The following is a 19,656-nucleotide window of genomic DNA, read 5'->3' on the forward strand; positions in this document are numbered from 1 at the left end:
AACGAGGAAATACTCAGAAGGGCCAACTCCCAACCCTTAAGTAAAATCATCACAGGGAAGAGGATGCAGCTGGCAGGGCACATCCTGCGCCTACCGAACCATAGGTATTCAAAGACAGCCATGACTTGGATTCCTACAGGTGGAAAACGGAAAAGAGGCAGACCCAAAAATACATGGAGAAGGACTTTCACTGAGGATCTGAAAAGAGCTGGCATCCCTTGGGTACAGGCAGAAATGGCTGCAAACGACAGAGGACGATGGAAGCTTGCTGCCTTATGTGCCTTACGGCACGGGAAGACCTAAGGTCTAAGGTAAGGTAGTAGTTGTCTTATGCCTTGCATTATCTTGTTCTGCCTTGTCAATAATAGGTGGTCAGGGTTCCCTCCAGGCTAGATCAGACAGGTAACAAAACATCTCACCTGTGCACAAGGTGTGAGCAAGCTCTATAGACATTAGATTAGGCAGGTGTGACAATCTGATTTCATTGTGTTACCTTTTCATCTTCATCTGCATGTTCATAACAAAGAAATCACCATCAAAACGTACATATGAAGACTCGTGCAGTGAGGGCAATCTTTTGTCTATTGTCAATATCTAAATTAATTCCTGTCCTCGCTGGACCCACGTCATTTGTGTACACAATACACAATACTTTGACCCAGTCACGAAAATGAGATCCGCCCCCCTCCCCCTTTTATACTGACCATTCCTGTGGACATTTACTAGACAATTCTGCTCATGTTTTCAGGCGTTTTAACCTCTGTATCCCCCGTATTCTGGCTGAATGGAGGATCTGAAATGCCGGATTGTCGGAGTTCCGGCACAGCAACCCTTCAGACCCAGTGTCGGTCACGAGAGCCCATTCATTTTCCAGCCTAGGAATTTCCTCCGGACCTAAGGCATAATCATTTCTGCGTCTCTCACACGAAGGTGAGATCGGCTGAGGTAGATCAGACCATTAACATTTCCGCTACAGAAATCTGGCTATCTCGCTAAAAAAGGAATTTTTACAGGCATGACCTAGTAAAAATGTAGTTAACCTCATCAAGAACCACCTGCTGCCGGCTGCACCCCTGGGTAACCAGGAAGTGCGCGCGCCCCGCCCGCTGTGGGACCGCTGATCGCGCAAGTACAGACACCTACGTCTCAGGCACAATCTTAAAGTATGGCTGCGTATTCCTACCTGCCGTCTGCTGTAGAAGTGCTGCCCAAATGATCTGAAAACTGCTCAGCGTCGACACAACTCTTTCAATCTCCCCTGCAGCCGACGTCGGTCGAGCCGGTACCGGGACCGCAGCACCCTGTATGTAACCCTCCGCCGGGATACAGGTAAGGGAAAAAAGTGCCACCCGGATTTGTTTCACAGGCTAAAAGGTTGTTTTCAAATCAGCTTTGTTATCTAGAAGTGTGCAAAATATTCTCTAAATCATAAAATATCCGTTTCTTCGTGGAATTTCCCCGTATTGATTTAATTTGCAACATTGTATCAAATGAGCCATTCAGATATCACCAAACAGTGCAAAAGTGGCCTCTAGCGATTCATTTTAAGACTGCAGGCCTATCGAACCTCCCAGGTCCATTTCCATATTTGGATATAGGCGGGGTGTGAGCAATCAATCAAAAGCGACGTCTAGCATGCCAGTGTATAAGTGCAGTCTGGTATCTGAATGACAGTTTGGGACGTTCAACAAGTTAAATGTAAAACAAAAAGATATTGAAACTACCCTTAGAATGCTTCTACAGAGAAATCTTACCACAGAACAGCAAAGAAGGGTATCATTCGCCCAGAGCAAATGGCACATCCACCTGTCATTTTCTGCACTAATGACCATTGTTGCTAGTCGGCGCTTTTGATCCATCGCCGTGAAATGGAGAAAATGTGACCTTTGGCGACCTGCTTGGCAAGATCGATCTGGATCTGGGAACGAGATCGCAAAGCCGAGAAAGACCCAGCCCGATAGGGCCAGGATCTGATTGCAAAGCGTCCAGACGGAATACTTTGGCCGCTGAAACGTTTTATTTTTGTCCGCTGCCGTGTTTTGACGGGACTGCAGCCCACCATGGCCGAGCTGGACTCGCCTGGTAGCCAGAGGGAGGTCCCAGGAAACACCGAGCCGCAGCAGCAACAACAACATGACCGTGAAAAACCGCCGCGGCTTCGTCATCGCAGCAGCTCGCAGAGAGGTGAGTTCGTGTGTTGTTTGTTTGTAATTACTCGTCCTCGTGTCATCACATTCCCTCACAAGTCACCCACGGGTAAGGAATAGGTCCTGTAAAGTCCAGGGGTGCCGCTTTAGGCACGGTGACCCTCCCATAAATGCGAAGTACCCCGTTACGTTTTATTCCCGTAGTTCAGACAGCAGACGACATTCTCCAACGAGCTGCGGTTTCTTAGATCAACCACGGAAATTCGTTTGATCTTGTTGTAGCCTCTGTACCACGTTCTGCATCCCTCATTGCTTCTACTCTTCTTTGGTTTATGCTCAACGATCTGTAAAATCTACAGGTGCAGGCAAGACGTCAAGTGCTTTTGTGAACAGGTTTGATTTGTTGCATGTTTGTTCAACTTTGATTTATAGAGTCTGTTTTCTTTGTAAGGAATATTGAAATTGCGCAGTTTGTAACGTTGCTTCAGAGCGCTGAGTCATCTAGGATGTGTTTTGCAAGTTCAAATAGTTTCCTGTTCAGTTAATGTAGCATGACATTGAAAATTAAATAGGCAAAGTTTTTTTGCAGCTAACGTACGTTACATTTTACTGTATTAATTGTAAAACAAAATGAGATTCAAAGATACACACCAAGCAAAAATTGATTTATCATTTTATTGAAGTGCAATTGATGGAAGTTTCAAGTTGATGATTAAAAAGGCATGAAAACACTGCTGACTTTTTGCAATTAAGTCATTGGTCATCGAGACAAGATAGCAGTTAGGTTGCTGTTTTGTTTACATCCATGGTATTATACCAATGGTGCCTACCAGGATGTCAGTAGATTAGATTACTTGTTAACAAGTTCAACTTAAAAATTGATATGTAAATTAATCTTTTGACTTCCACCTACTTTCTACCTGTTGGTGCGTCACCGTGACATCACTGCGATCACTCATATCAGACAACTTGTTTTTAACCTGGCTTCTTTTCAATGCCTTTCACAGGTGTTGCAGCAATATTTATTTCTTATGTAACGTTAGATATGGCATTAGCACTTCCATATGCATATTCACACTGTTTCCTTTAGCAGCTTAAAGCTCTATGGATGTATCAGTTTAGTGTTTACGAGCAAGTTTCATATTTGTCAGCAGATATGTTATGGCTAGGACATGAAAGTATGATTTAAACAGTGTTAACACTCAATGTTTCCTTTATCATAAAGGTCTTGCTGTTGGTGACAGTATGGGAAAGAGCCTGCGTGTGGTGTGTGTTACGGGAAACGGCAACTCTCCCGCGGTGTGCGCGCAGGCCGTGAGGGAGCTGGAACGTGCGTGTGCGTCGCAGGAAACTGCCAGCACCATCCACAGTTTAAATGGAGACGGCAGCGGCTTGGCGTCGCCAACGACAGGCGGAATTCATGTGGAGAAAATCTCATTTGAAAGGCTGGACTTCGGAGAAACTAAGGTTTGTTATGTTTGTCAGTCGAGGAGCCAAGAGTTTTGTTTTACGGACAGGAATTTTAAGGTCAAATGTTGAAAGTTTGTACTAACAATTGCTTACTAATAGATATTCTTGTCACTTGCAGATCAATTGCAATGCAATGAACAAAACATCTGCAATATGTGGGCTTGTGAAAAGCATGTAGAAGACTGTAATTATAGTGTTAAGTCATTTGACCACTCCTTGTCAGTTATTTATGTTTTATCAAAATCAGCTTATTTCAGTGAAGGGGCACAATTGGTGCACTTGTCCTAGTTGACACAGACTTACACTGCAGTCATCATATGTATGTATAAGGTTAGAATTTTAACCCTAACCCTAACCCTAACCCTGAGTTACTCTAACTCTAACAGCTGAGTTGACCTGGTAGCTTTAAAGGTTGATGGGCCAAATTTAGACGATACAAAGGGTTGAATTCTGATATCAATTCTGAACCAGTGTACAGTTCACATGTAAATTAAGGTAAAGGTAGGTACAGTAGGTACAGGGTTTTACCATGGTCAATATTGACCGGCGAAGGAGGCCATATATAGGTACAGTTCACATGACGCAATTGTAATTATGGAGTCAAATGATTGAGTCTATACATAATGAAATTAGCATTTGATTGCTCTAACTTATAATCTTAAGTTTGCGCTAACAATCATACGTTAACACCTGTCAATTTGATTCATGATTGCCCATGATATTTCAGCACTAGTTCTCTCAGTTATGTAAGAAACAAGATTAGTGTAACGCTGTAACTTGAGTTATGAGTTCAGAGTTAGGATTAAATCTGGAGGAATCGACATCACGTCCACCAGCCTTGAAGCCGGGGTAACAGAACCTTCCCCTGCGGCCGTGCATGGAGGTGTTATCTGTTGGGATTCCTCTTCCATTAGGACTGATCGGAGGGCTTAGTGTTGAGACTTTGCAGAAACTGTCGTTGACTCCCACTGGCAATATGAGAGATAAGTCTTCATTGAAAGGAATCTCTCACAGTTTGATCTTGCTGTAGGAAAGTAAATTTTGGCAACACTTGTACAATGTGTAATGCACTGTAGCATTCATTATAATTGTACTGAACACACAGCGATTCTACTACAGATTTTTAAAGTAGTCCTTCTAGAAATTTCTTCATTTCAATTGGCTGATTGACCCAGTAAGACTGGACAATATTTTGCAAGCAGTGCCCTTGGTCTTCTTTTTCTTCTTCTTCATAGAATTTTGGTACATAATTTTCTATCTTGAGTTTTATGCAGCAAAGCATGATCTGTGTCCTATGTGTTAGCCTACAGTACAGCAGAAACTTGCCACAGAACTCAGACGTACAAAGCGTGAAAACAAACAATAAGTACATTGTGTAGAAAAAACATACTATTCATAGTCTTAAGAGACTTATAATTATGAATGCGTACTACATATACTACTACCCTATAGAGATATAGATCTTGTGAAGCCTCATTGGTGATGACAGAGGATCAGGTTATCAGGCATAACTATGATGAATGAAGTCTGGTGTACCACAGCCAATAGCTAGGTTCTATGGTTCTATTTAGAACTCAGCGTACTAGTTCAAGGTTAAACCAATTTAGAGAGTATGTTTATGTAATCCATCATAGATGAGAAGCCATCAGATGCTGGTAACTGATTTTTGTATCACTAGCAAACCATGAATACGTGATCTTTTTTAGCCACACATCTATTGTGCTTGAAATTTCAGGATTTGTTGCTGACATATCTGCAAACATTCCTTTTAACATGTTAAGTTCAAGGACTAGGCCACAATTCAACCATACTACATGTATGTCTTATCTAACCAGTGCAGTGGCCAAGTGGGTAGAGTGTTCGCCAAGTAGGTTGTGAGTTCAATCCCCAGCTGAGTCATACCATAGACTTGGTATTATCATATTAAAAATGTGCTGCTTTCTCTGCTTAGCACTCAGCATTTGGGAAAGAGTATGGTAGTTTAACACACAGAATCATTACTAGTGGACTAGTCTCCTGCTGTAGTGATTGCACAACGCTGTGTGGCCTAGGGCTACAGAAACGGAGATAAGTGCATGCAGGGAAGGACTCAGGGCTTTAGCCAGCTCAAATTTTTTTTCCGTCAGCCAATTCCAATCGTGGCGAAAACCGCGAAAATTAATTAGAAGGACTGAAATGAGACCTTGAAAAACGGGTTTTAATGAGATTATCGTATGCGAAAGGGCGCCGACACACACTGTCAACAATCATAACAATAGCAAAACAAACAGTGTGTGGCTTTTACGGCCGTGGACGGCGTCCCCAAGCCGCCTGTAGCTTCCACCAAGGATTTTTGTCCGTCAAAGTTGACGGATTGGTTTTGAAAGTTTTCCGTGAGACGCAGCAAATTTCCGTCAATTGACGGAAAAACGGACGCTGGCTAGACCCCTGGAAGGACTTCAACTTTTTGATGTCTGCTGAGAGAGTCACTCAAATAGTTGAAATGCACAGAATAGCATGTGAGGATAGGTCCCTCAAAGGACACCCTAGTCGTAAGCCAAAAGCTATTCTGTGCATTAAGTTTAAATGCTGCCTGGTGGTAATGCTGGAGCTAGTCCCACATAGTCTAGTAGTGACAGATATTTTTGGGTTGGTGGCCTTTCAGTTTAGGCAAGGATTTTTGCACATTTTTGTAATAAAAGTCTTGTGATTTTTGGCTGTATGATTTTCTAAAGATAGACAATAAAGTGAGTGTGATTGCCAGGGTAGCTCAGAGCCAGAGCGAGTGCGGCCGAATATGTCTTGGTTTTCCTTCAATTTGTCATATCTAATATAATTTATGATATTTAATATGGAAGACTGCTAAATAACAATAACAGACAACAAGATTATGTCTACTGTAGAGAGAAGACAACATCTAAAACATGCTGTTTTGTGGCTTAATTTATCAAATGTCTTATAAACTTGTAAACAAAGTCAAAGAAAAAAATGTTAAAAAGATTCTCATAGTTTTTCGCAAATTCTTGCTGGAGGACTACTTGCAGGTAACATGAATGGGGATGGACGAGTGTAAAACAACATAGCATGTGTCCACTAGTTAGTCGAAAAACTAATTCTGAATTATGACTTATTGGGTTTGACTTCTTTTTCTGAGAAGGCACATGTACAAGATGGAGGATTCCACCTTTTCTGTTATGTGTGGGTTTTGTCAGAGAGAGCGATATAGAATCCAACACAGGGTATTCTGTATCACCCGAGGTATGACCCAACCCGAGGGACCGAGGGCTATATGGAATACCCAGTGTTGTATTTTATTTGTATCGTGTCAACCCGAGCAAACTAAGAAAAATGCAAAAAGAGCACAAGGCTTGACATCAATGCACAATCGTGTCAATGTCAATTCGAACAAAAGAACCAGGTCAACAGTTGGACAGCTGTTCGAACTTTGTATTGAACGTAAATACTGCCCCGGTATGATATAATATTAAATGCATCCCTCCTTCTCTTCCCCAGGAGCTTGACTTGTTCTACACCGCGGAGGTTGCCGTGGTGGACGTGACGCCTCAGAACCAGCAGGCTGCACTGTTCTACCACCTCGGCGTACGGGAAAGCTTCGGCTGCAACGACAACATCGTGCTGTACTACGAGACAGGCGACCCAGAGGTGGCACAGTCTCTCAAGGTCTGTTTGGTGTAATAGCAGTGTTTGAAGTGTGCATGATGGCTGCTTTTATGTAGGTGCCCGGTGCTTTGCAACATTTTCAGGCATAAGAAGCAGCTGGGATAAGCATGCATGTACACGTGTGTGTGAACTTGAGGTGTCCTTGGGTTTTGACAACTTGCCAACTAACTGTGGGAATCCTTGGTTAGCATGTGAAATGGCACAGAAAAATCAAATGTTTTGAAGTTCATTTCATTTGGGAGGGGATCAATCTGCGATGTACATTTTGTTCACACAGGTGAAGCCTTTTTTATATTCACCCATTTGTAACCAGTCTCTTCAAAATAAAACTTTAAATTTGTGGGTCTGCCGCTAACAGCCCAAACCTGCCTAGGCAGACCCGTGGAATTCGTCAATAAAGAAAGAAAGAAAGCTCCAGACTCCATGCAGTGCCTGATAAAAGCCATGATTTTATTGCCAAGTAATCCCCTGTGGGACAAACCTAAGGACATCCATGATGCTTTAAACAGTGCAGGAAGGTGTGCATGGCAGCAGCGCATGAGCAAGCATGGTGTCTTAAGGCACAGCGCTCGAGTCAAGGATAAGTGTATGCAAGGCATGTGGTGATGCTAGGCATGGCAAAGCCGTGTTTTTTTTAGCAGAACAGAGAACTTTTGCAGTTTTGTCTTTAGTGAATAGAGTGTTATAAGTGTATTCATGTTGTTTGCAGTTTTTATTTCAAATTTACATTTCATGCTTGGTCACTACATGTAATCCTGTAACCCAATCACATCGTACTATGATAATCTTACAAGCCAATCACAACCCATCATTCTGTCAGCTTAGCCAATCGCAATCCACCATTCTTAGCCAACCACACCCCATATTTTCACAGCCAACCACACACAATAACTTTACTTGAATAGCCAATAAGAAGTCATAAATTAATAACTATTTTGCCAATCAAAAACTAAAGCTATCATTTTTCTGTAACTATCCATATTAGGTAACCTACTGTGTTTTTAAAAGATAAGAAGTATACTTTTGATAAACTTTTTCTAAAACATGAAAGTCGTGTATATGTACCGTAATTTAAAACTTTTTGTAACTCTTTGCAAATGGAAGATTTTAACAACAATGTAAGAAATTCATTCAGTACATAACGTATGTGCAAGGGATAAATTATTGTAACAGTGGATCTAACAGTTAATGTCATTTGATAGAATGCAGACAAAGCATCATGAGCAGAAGAATTATTTTTTTCTTTTCCTTTTTTTCTTTCGGCTGGAGTGATTGAACAAATTCAACTTAATAATGTACAATTGAAATGGATCAAGACCACAGTATTTTTAACATAATATTTCAATCATATAGGAAACTATACAGAGTAGTTTTTGTAGATCAATATATTCATTTTTTAGAAACCCCAAGCTGGAAATTGACTCTAAAACATTTTTATCATCAGATTAAAAGTTTTGTGTCCTTTGCCGATGGTCGACACCCCGGAAGCAGGCCTTGCTAAGATTTGCATAATACTTCACTGATATTTCTTAATGTCAAGTTCCCGGAAAACGTGATATGTCAAGGTGGGACCTCAGTCCAACGAAAGCTTCAGGGGCTTTGTAACAAATATTGTAAAGCCAACAAAATGTTTTAAAAGGTGACCATAAAGCCAATAAACGTTCAGCTTGTAACAAAGGCTCAACAAGAAAGGCTATATGAAAACCAGACAAGTGGTTGAAGCCTTGTGTATAAAAGTAAAGCCCTCACGATTTACTGAAAGTCTCAAAATTTTCACAGTTGTAATAGTCATATGTTCCATTTTTTTGCGGTGACCAGTTACCTTAAAACTGGTATTTTTCTTCCTGTATAGTATGTGACTATAGCACTACTGCGGACTAAAACCACCGCAAACACATTTTTTTCCTACCTTGAAATTAAATCATTGCAAACTTAAACGCATTTACAATACGTTCAACAGTCTACATTAAGCCACCACATGATAATAAAAATTCAGCTTTTGTGTTGTTGCCATGTTTCAATGATTCTCACAACTAATAAATCACTGATTCTGTGTGCACCATCAATACGTAGTATCACTGCAAAATCAAAGTTCTGGCTTGCACGCATAACATCGCTGTTAGCTGAAGTCTACCCAAAAGTGATGGTTTCCAATTATTGTTGTGAATTCCGTTGTTCACCCCCATTCCTCACTATTAGTGCATGCAAAGTACCTTAGAACTTGTATAGTATGTGACTATAGGACTATAGCACTACTGCGGACTAAAACCACCGCAAACACATTTTTTTCCTACCTTGAAATTAAATCATTGCAAACTTAAACGCATTTACAATACGTTCAACAGTCTACATTAAGCCACCACATGATAATAAAAATTCAGCTTTTGTGTTGTTGCCATGTTTCAATGATTCTCACAACTAATAAATCACTGATTCTGTGTGCACCATCAATACGTAGTATCACTGCAAAATCAAAGTTCTGGCTTGCACGCATAACATCGCTGTTAGCTGAAGTCTACCCAAAAGTGATGGTTTCCAATTATTGTTGTGAATTCCGTTGTTCACCCCCATTCCTCACTATTAGTGCATGCAAAGTTGGAATGTGTTCCGGAGACACAGTCTGAGAAGCCAGGAGGAGTTGGACGTGGTAAGCCGCCACTTTTGCGTACCTTCGCTTCCGTGTTTGGTGGAGGGCAAGTATTTTTACACGCACGCCGCCTCCCGGTTGGAAAGAGCCCTTGAGACATAAGGCCGGTGTCAACACAAATGGACAGGCATGCGAGATATGCTTGTTTACTAATTTGTTTCTGCCCTGAGGATGTATCAGGGGAGCCACTTATGGGACACTGTGCCTTCATATGTGTTTAGGAATCTCCAGATGTTAAATCAGATATCACAGTTCTTATTAAACATGTGCTGTGCAGTGTGTATGATACAATATTGTAGTACCGGTAGACTGCTGTATTCAACAATAGACATGACATTCCTCCTGGCAGCCTGGGAGGCTGAATTGTGAGGACATTACAATAATCATACAAATAACAAACAATGAACAAGATATTGAAAACAATGGATCAGTTATAAAATTATGACACTAACTCTTATAGGTGAAGGCTTAAAATTTGGACGGACATAAAAAACTTTGGCAAACCAGACTTATAAAAATGAGGTCCTTTATGTAGAACAGATTATGATTAGATAAGAAGGTGATGCAAAAGTACATCCATAAACTAAGTATAATTTTTCCCATAGGAGTCTTTTGTTAAGTTTCATGCCCGTGAATATCATGGCGTGATCAAGAAGGTTTTTAAATGAGCACTCAGAACCTAAGGTAGATACATATTGGTTACATATAAGAGACCAAAATCAAATTCAGCAGATGCTTCAAATTTGTTGATTGTACTGCAATAATGATAATACTAATAGCTAATATAATAAGATGATCCTTTTCCACATTAACCCATTTTGGTGGACTAGGAGGGTTATTAAAATCATCAGTATGTGCACTTAAATATAGTATTTTCCCAAATTAGAAGACTTTCAATTACTGTACATGCAAGCCATAGCAAAGCCGCATTGCACTATGTTGCACTATGTGTTGTAGATAATACCGGGTGGCAACTTAAATATCTTGTCCACATCAGACTTTTTGGGTTTGTACATAATGCAGTTTTGATGCCAAAAATGTTTTTCTACCTTCACCTTTATATGATGTTATTATCCGTTTCTAACTTAAGAAGAACTTAAGAAGAGTTGATCTTTTGTGCAAGACACAAGATAAGAGACCTGAATCATATACTTTGAGACCGAGATTTGATTCTGTAGGATAAATCTTCCAAGTGCAAATTTTAAAACAATTATCTGCTTTTTTGGACTGGACCAATGGGTCAGGGTCCTGTTCTTAAATGTAGGCGATGTCAACATTCCAGAGCACCTTCTGTGCATGCAACATCTGTGTGGAAGTTTGTTCAGACCAGGGCTCTAGCCAGCTCGAATTTTTTTTTCCGTCAGCCAATTCCCATTGTCGCGAAAACCGCGAAATCACTATTCCAGGAGTTAGAAAGACTGAACTGAGACCTTGAAAAGCTGTTTTTTAATGAGATTATCGTATGCGAAAGGGCGCCGACACACATCGTCAACAATAATAACAATAGCAAAACAAACAGTGTGTGGCTTTTACGGCCGTGGACGGCGTCCCCAAGCCGCCTGTAGCTTCCACCAAGGATTTTTGTCCGTCAAGGTTGACGGATTGGTTTGAAAATTTTTCCGTCACGCAGCAAATTTCCGTCAATTGACAGAAAAACGGACGCTGGCTAGAGACCTGGTTCAGACCTTAAAGTGCCTAGTTGCAGATTGGTTTCCTTGCTTTTTCAGTAGCAGGGTATATTTTCATACTTTCCAAGTAGCTAACCCTACCAAGCTGACAGAAAAAGATGACATATAAGAAAAAGGTCATGATTTATCTGCTTGGAGAGTAATTTTATTTTCATAGGGAGGTGTTGCTAGCTCGTCCCGTGTAAGTTGCTCCAGGCACCTTCAATTTGAATACTAGTACCTAACAGGTCCTGTTTTTGTGGCCTTGAGAAGGGCTCTTCATACCAATTTCATCACTTGACTCAGGTGTAAATTAGGTTCTGCTACGAATGTCCCTTGGTTGGATAGGGTGCTAGATGTAGGTCCTACATGTTTCTACACACATTGAGCACATTGAAGGAGCTAGGTTCCAGTAAGCGATTTGCAGAGAATCGAACGGGGTGAGACTGTTCACGCAGTGAAGGAAATCGCGCGGGTTCGATTCTCTTCACTTGAATGCGGGGCGCGCACGGCGATGGTGAGCCTAAACTACCGTGCGAGACTATTCCCCTCGTGATGAAACGCGTACGAGTGCGATTCTCATCACTTGAAGTCGGAGCGCGCATGGCGATCGTGAGCCAATACTACCGACCTACTAGACAAATTAAACGTTCGAATATCTTCACTTCAAGGCGTCGCGCGAACGCCCGCCATTTTGAAAGACGTTGGGTACGGGTGCTGACACACTTTTGACAGCGATACTTGTCGATAATGTATAGTAAGACTCACTCTGAATTAATTCTCATTTCTGAGTTGGAATTTAACCCTTCGCCGAGAATATAGTAACGTTACTAATCACGTAAGTAACAGATACACAGAGATTAAAAAAACAATAATTAAAGTTGAATCTGAGAGTATGGCTGCGTCGGTCGACTGCCCGACAATCAGGAACGTCCGATGGCGACGCTCCGACCCAAGAGCTCCGCCAGTTCATGCCGAGTTGCACCCTTGAAATCCCTTGACGACCAACCAGCGGATAAAACCCAAATTCCTAGCTACCGATATACTACTACCGATGTAGCTACATAACTAGCGATGACTAACTAAGGAATATCAACTTAGGCCATGTTGATTTGATTATATGGATGACATCCTCTGGGAACTCCGGAACTGATGCGAGCGAGCGAGCGAATAAAAAAAAGTTTGGCCAAAAAAAAAAAGTTGACTTCAGTATGAAATCTAAGTGGTCAGGAAGGTTGAACATAGGACTAAAAACACATAGTATGGTATACCAACAGTTAGGTGTAGGGACCAGTACATCGTACAGGTGCAAAACGTTTTTTTCTTCTTCTTGGACCGATCCGAAAAAAAAGACCTGAAAAAAATCAGTGGAACCGGTTTAGCCAATTACAAAATGGACACACTGTGTCGGCAGCCATTTGGGGTCTAACCGGGGGGCCAAGAAGACAACAAGAGCGAAGTCAAGTAGAGTTTATAGTCAATTGCACCAAGTTTCTACAGTCAAAGGTACAGAGACAGTTAGCCTTTATTACATGGAGATGGGATTTTAAAATGCAGTGGGAGTCCAATAATCCACCAAACAGATTCCTTTGTAGCAAAATTGACCAATTACCATTGTTTTGAGTATTGCCAGTTCTCAAGTTTCCACAGACAATCAGGTCCAGGTTCAGTTCCGGACCTGGAAATGATCCTCTGGACCTGAATTTTCTGTACTGGTACCTCCCCCAACCAACAATAGATTTTTTTTCTTTCTGTCCTTTCACATCTTATTCTTTGACTTTAGATTCATTTTGGCATTCTATGGCATTAGATATCTGTTTTCTGATACTTTTTTTCAATCTACGGAATATTTGTGCTCATTTTACAGCTGCTTTGCACAATTTATTGTGTGGTCGAAAACTTTTTTTTTTTTGGAAATGGCCGAAAATTGGTGCGAGCGCGGATGTCATCCATATAATCAAATCAACGTGGCCTAACTGAAAGTAGCCGGTAAAGATTGGAAAGGTCTATTATTATAGCGGATAAACGTCTCACAGGAGTGATTGTTCGGGTTTAGTTTATTGAAGTAAACAAATTGACAATTTAAATATTTCATACGGTTGTTAAATGTTGCTACATATTCAAGGAAGCTGGTCAAACTACTTATCTTTTGAAAAAAGTTTATTTGATATATCTTGATACGCTTCTCCCCTGCTATTATAATTAGAACGTCCCCTACATCGTGGGAATCTCCATTACAGAAGTTCGCTACATCGAAGTTGTACTGGGTGGCGGTGCTTTCATCTAGTATCATACGTGTCGCGCCGACGTCAATCAATTTTGACAGCACAACTGCGTGTCATGCAATGCATGACGGTATAGCATCAGTTGTCGGTAGAAAGTAAATATTTGTGTGCCTTGTAGGAAATGCACCAAACATTATGACGATTGTTTTCTCCCTTTAAACTGGTGCATGGGTAATGTTTTGTAAGAAAAGTGGTGAGAATGGGTATCACTCAGTCTAAAATATACACTTTGAAGGGATATTCGATATCGTCTTATTGACAATTTGTCGGCGTGGGACGGACAGGATGCCCACGAAAGTGCGTGCGTCGCCCGTCTGAAAAAAAGGCATTAATGAATCATGAATGATAGGGAAATATATATCAGGAAACTTCCAGAAAATGTTTCCAGGGTACTTAACATTGGGTATTTTGATAGACTTTGAGACTTTAAATGTACTTAGCTTTAATATGCACTACCACTAAGGAAGATATTTATACAAAGACGAAATAGATTAGAATTAAAGTTTCCGTAACAAACTGACCGGACCCGTTCACAAATCGGCTACGTATGAAATTTCAAACGTAACAGCAGTCGTTGATATTGCCATGCTTTATAGGACTACAGCTAGCCGACTCGGCGGCCCGATAAGGTCAATGCCACCGTGCCCCGCTCAAGCGCACCGAGACGCTGGCGCTATAAAATACCTACAAAGAAAAAGTTAAAGTTATAGTCATTAATCGACTAGAGCTGCCAGATCAATAAAATTGTGACTTAGAGTAAATTTCATACGTCGGTTGGTATGGCCAAGAAGGTTATATAAGCATAACCTACTTGGTATGGCATTTTCGCCGGAGCGACAGCCAGGCAACTTTTAACAGGGGATATCCATATCCACAGCTGAAGATTTCACATTAAAAACACGATTTTCTGCGAAGTTTCCTGCCACGCCTGGTGCATGATGGTATAGCTTGGGTGGGAAAATCCGCCATTTTTCTTGTTTAATTTGTAAACGCTACGTCGCAGCGTAAGTGAGCAAACCAGCTGTTGTGTTACTGGAATATGGGCAATGTTTGGCGAGGAATAGGTGTATCTATAGATAATATACACCCATGAAAGAACATTGGACACTTTCATTTTATTTTTCAATTCGACTTTTATGTCCACGAACCAGACCGGCGTCACTCAAAAATTATACGATCTCAAAATACGTATAGGTAAGCTTCGAGTATTTGAAATATACAGAAACAGAGCATATTCACAAAGACCAAGAAGCTTAGTAACGTTATATGGTTCATATGTCTTTTAGTTTTTAGGATTGTCATGCTTTGACTACAGCGAAACGACTCGGGTGGACTGATGGTTGAAAATATCTGCCTAGCAAAGTGAAAATTGTAGTCATGAGATCGACTAGAGCTCCAAGATCGTTAAAAGTGTTCTACGAGCCCAATCTACACAAATGATGTACTGAGTATATGTGGTGCCTAAACTAGGGGACGAGTTTTTCTGATTGACTGGGGACGAATTGTACCAGGTGCCGAGTTGTCCTGATACCGCCGTGCGCGCTCCGCCTTCAAGCGATGAGAATCGCACTCGTGCGCGTTTCGTCACCAGGGGAATAGTCTCGCACGGTAGGGTAGGCTCACCATTGCCGTGCGCGCCCCGCATTCAAGTGAAGAGAATCGAACCCGCGCGATTTCCTTCACTGCGTGAACAGTCTCACCCCGTTCGATTCTCTGCAAATCGCTTACCTGTTCTTACCTGCATTGAAGAACCCACCACATGTACACTGGTGTGAGAGGATTAGATAAACCTGAAACTGGCCAATGCCTTTTATGTCCGAAAAAATACATTCTGTTAAGTCCACACCAATTTAATTTCTTGGTTCACGGATTTTTTCATAAAAAATATGGAGCGAGAGGGCGAAATAAAAATAAAAATTGTAAAATGGTTGGGGTAAAGGTAACGGCTAATCCAAAACATAAAGAAAAAAAGTTTTCAGCTTGAAAAAAGTACAAAAACACTATTATTGTATTGTAACAGCACCTGTACCCACACTTTAAGGAGCTTATAATATAAAGGCCAATTTGCTACACCAGAAAGTTGGTGAATGGTTTCATTAATGGTGAAAAGTTGCTGAGTGGTAATTTTTATTTTTATTTTTTTTTTTCCAAAAAATAGGAGCGAGCAAATCCGTGAACCAAGAAATTAAATTGGTGTGGCCTAACTGCAATATAAAACATATGGATGGCTTTGTGCTTAATGCACAGGATAATATTTGGTTAGAGGAAATCTAAGCATATTAAGAAATATGCTAAATAAATAAGAGAAAAACTTAAATGACATTTGGATCAAATTTGTAAAAGACACCATGAGACTATACAAACTTGCAAAGAGCTGATAGGCTGACAGGTCCTCCTTGTTTTTTGTATTCCTATCACAAAGTAGATTTTTTAAACGCAAATCTGAATATCTGCCGTTTTTGAAAGCCAACACTTTTCAAAACACTTAAAACTTTTAAAAGCTGGACTTCTACTGTGTCCTAGAGAAAAACTTTAAGATGAGACACATAACAGCTGAGACTGCAACACTTCATGGCATTTTTGTTCATTTTTGGTTGCTGTTTGTTTGCATGAAGAAATTATGAGGAATGATAATTAAATAAGGGAGTTTCCCAGCACAATAAAGCTGTAAAATACTTTTCAATAATTTTTTCATTGTCTGCCTTTTCTGTTACAAATGGAAGATTTAGCTCATCTGTTCATTGAGTTCATTTGAACTTATTGATAACTGTTTGAGATCACTTCACTTTTTTCTTGATATTTTGTCTACGGCTGTTCCCAGTTGGAAAGCTGTTTTGTCCATGGGGTTAGTATTTTACCTTGATGATATGGAAAACAACGATGATTGGAGATTAACCGTCATTTTGTTTTACATGGGTCATTGCCATAATGACATTGTGCATAGTATACCCATTGTACAAAAATATGTACTGTACTTGTACCAAACATTTCCTCTTAGCATGTACATGTATGATGTGGGTAGCAGATCTGAAATCAGCTGCTTGAAATAATCATAATTGTGCAGAGATCCATGTGCAAGCTTAATGGTAATGTTGGTATTGCTTGTTTGGACATATATTTCTTCTTTTGACATATTTTTGTTCTGACAATGTACATGTATGCACCTTTTTGCTGATACATGTTTTGTGATAAGCATTTTGCATACTGGTGTTTTTGCATACTTGCTGATTTTGTTGGCTTCTGGCAGAAAACATTGGCTTAGATATGAATTGCATATTCTGTTGGCTTGATATTTTCTATCCTGGGTGCCATCTGATTACTACTACTACTTGGACAGCAAGTGCAATGAGCCCTGGTAGAAATCGGATGGTACCCAGGCTAGATATTTTCATGACTCTTTTAGTAGATGATTAAGATTATTGTTTGATGCACTTTGTAGTCCTTAAGTAGATGTAAATTATGCATAAAAATGTATATAAAGATGATAAATATTGCAGCTGTTTTCGTATGAAGATTACTGATTGTATGATTTGTTGTCACTGTTACACCAGGCATCTTGTTCGTACTACACCTTCATACCGTACATGACAAACGAGCGCGGCCGCTGCTACGTGTCGGAGCCCATGGTTCTCCTGCGCGCAGGGGGGAACGTGGACACGTCACCCCAGGGGGCAGGGGCAGGACAGGGTGTGTGTGTCTTCCTCAGTACAGTACTGAAGAGAGAGCTTAAGGAACTGGCCAGGAAGAAAAGGTTGGTTGATCCTTACTACATGAAGGCAGTACGGTCACTTTACTCAAGAATACTAATCTTAAGAAAACGTATAAAGAATGTATACTACTAACCATTTAGTAACTGGAACGTATAGCCATCAAGGCCTTTCAATGCTTGGTTGTCTTTGATCAGATGTATGAACCTTTTTTCCTTTTTTTAAGAACCCAAGCCAAGGATCTTCTCTTGAATCAGTTAAGGAAGGCACGGTCCAAGCACCAGGGTCATGCTTTGGCAAAGGTGAGTAACAACACTTATACTTATATATATATATATATATATTAGTCTAGCTTGGATAAGTTGTAAGTTACATTTTGTACTATAATATGCATGTGTATAGTACCTGTTAGACTGACTTATAATGTCATGAATGACATCTATAAGTTTTCCACAGGTTTTGATGCATGTTTCATATTGCACAGTATATATGGGTTTAAACTACATAAATATAGTCTTTTTTAAATCAGAGTATCCTTATTGATGCAAAAACTTCTTGACCCGTTCTGTAGGAGCTGGCCACACTACGTGGCCGTCTGGATGACCCCACACTCCTGTCCGGTGACATCGTCCACAACTTCCTACTGTCTTACAGAGAGTGTCAGGTAAGGCACATGGAAATTATGTAATTTATAACACTGATTTAATTTCATGGACACTTTATTTTTCAGTACTGTTAAAGGAAGCATTTTGGGGGTTTTGGACGGAGGTGCACACATACATGTATGTGACAGGCATTTTTAATCAAGTAATTGCATTAAACCTCCAAGGGCATGTGCATGGTTTTACAAACATTGACTTGTATGAAAGCTAAGCCTAAATACAAATACAAGCATATTGGTGATCATTCTGTAAAGCATCCTGAAATTATCTTAGTTTTAAGTTATTCAGTTATACATTAAAATCTCTGACCCTCTTGTACCTAGGACTACAATGCCATGGTGAAGTTGTATGAAGACCTACAGGCTATCCCCTACCTAAACATCACAGACTGTCCCTCCATACAACACCTGTATGCCTTTGCCTTGAACAGGTCAGTGTGTCTTGGTTCTTCTACAGGGCTCGAAATTCATTTTTGGGATTAGGTGCACTGGTGCACCCAGCTTGAAAAATTGGGTGCACCAAAACATTTTTGGGTGTAGCACTTAAATCTAAGTAATAACCTAATAGCAAAACGTAGTTACAAGCTATCAAATTCTTAAACAAGTCCCATGACAGACATTTTTGTTATCTTTCTAATACTTAGATGTCAAGAATATGATGTATACTAGTATACTTTGATATCTTTACATACAGTGAGTGACATAAACCTAAGAAAGTATTTGGGTGCACCCTGTGCACCCACAGAAACTAATTGGGTGTACAGCTCCAATTTTGGGTGCACCTGGGTGCACATGTACATGTACCCAGTATTTCGAGCCCTGTTCTATAAACTAAGCAATGAGCTATCAGACCTGTTTGTCCTAGTATGTACATGTTTGTGATAGTTCTTTCTGATATGTTTTATACTATTTTGATTTGTAGCAAGTCATTGTACACATGTATGTCTAACAGTGTAAGCAGTCCATAGAAATCCTAAATGTAACTAATTTAATGACTGTACACCCATAATCAAAGCAGTTGTCAACATTTACCATGTGACTTTTAATTTTTGAAAAGCTAATTTTTGTTTTGGGTGCTTTTATCAGGCGAAACAGGCCAGGTGACAGGGAGAAAGCACTTGACATTATCACACAGGTAATGCAATATAATATTTCTCACAAAGTTGAAATAAAGCACCTTTAACTAAAGTTATTTTACAATTATTCAACATTTTCTGAAAAGTGTTTTGAATTCTATGACTGTTCATTCATGATTTATATATTCTGAGCTTTATTGGGTTTAACAACTTTCATTCCATGACTAAACTTTTCTTCTTTGTGAAAAGTATATTTTGTAAAATTAAAGATTCATTATCATATCATATCATGTAACATGGAGTTTTCCTTCGAGAAAATTAGATGCAAATAGAAGT

General features: G+C 40.2%; 2 protein-coding genes across 25 annotated transcripts in view; one reads left to right on the forward strand and one right to left on the reverse strand.

The window, feature by feature from the left end:
- Positions 1-1,338, reverse strand: part of LOC118423069 (unconventional myosin-VI-like) — a 36,955-nt gene extending 35,617 nt beyond the window's left edge. For all 10 annotated transcript variants that reach the window (XM_035831011.1, XM_035831009.1, XM_035831008.1 and 7 more), the window contains exon 1: positions 1,184-1,338. The gene's annotated coding sequence lies outside the window, so the exon portion shown is untranslated. The remainder of the gene's footprint in view (positions 1-1,183) is intronic.
- A 509-nt stretch (positions 1,339-1,847) lies between these two features.
- Positions 1,848-19,656, forward strand: part of LOC118423067 (mitogen-activated protein kinase kinase kinase 15-like) — a 54,475-nt gene continuing 36,666 nt past the window's right edge. For 9 of the 15 annotated variants that reach the window (XM_035830991.1, XM_035830998.1, XM_035831002.1 and 6 more), the window contains exons 1-9: positions 1,849-2,184; positions 3,373-3,614; positions 7,110-7,277; positions 9,862-9,924; positions 17,428-17,627; positions 17,810-17,885; positions 18,155-18,247; positions 18,569-18,675; positions 19,331-19,379. In XM_035830991.1, coding sequence (XP_035686884.1) covers positions 2,061-2,184; positions 3,373-3,614; positions 7,110-7,277; positions 9,862-9,924; positions 17,428-17,627; positions 17,810-17,885; positions 18,155-18,247; positions 18,569-18,675; positions 19,331-19,379 — 1,122 coding nt within the window. In that variant the 5' untranslated portion in view covers positions 1,849-2,060. Of the gene's footprint in view, positions 2,185-2,337; positions 2,541-3,372; positions 3,615-7,109; positions 7,278-9,861; positions 9,925-17,427; positions 17,628-17,809; positions 17,886-18,154; positions 18,248-18,568; positions 18,676-19,330; positions 19,380-19,656 lie in introns of those variants that run through there. The other 6 variants (XM_035830990.1, XM_035830997.1, XM_035830992.1 and 3 more) reach the window with 4 other exon arrangements.

Source organism: Branchiostoma floridae, chromosome 9 (assembly GCF_000003815.2).
Source record: "Branchiostoma floridae strain S238N-H82 chromosome 9, Bfl_VNyyK, whole genome shotgun sequence".
NCBI classification, from domain to species: Eukaryota; Metazoa; Chordata; class Leptocardii; order Amphioxiformes; family Branchiostomatidae; genus Branchiostoma; species Branchiostoma floridae.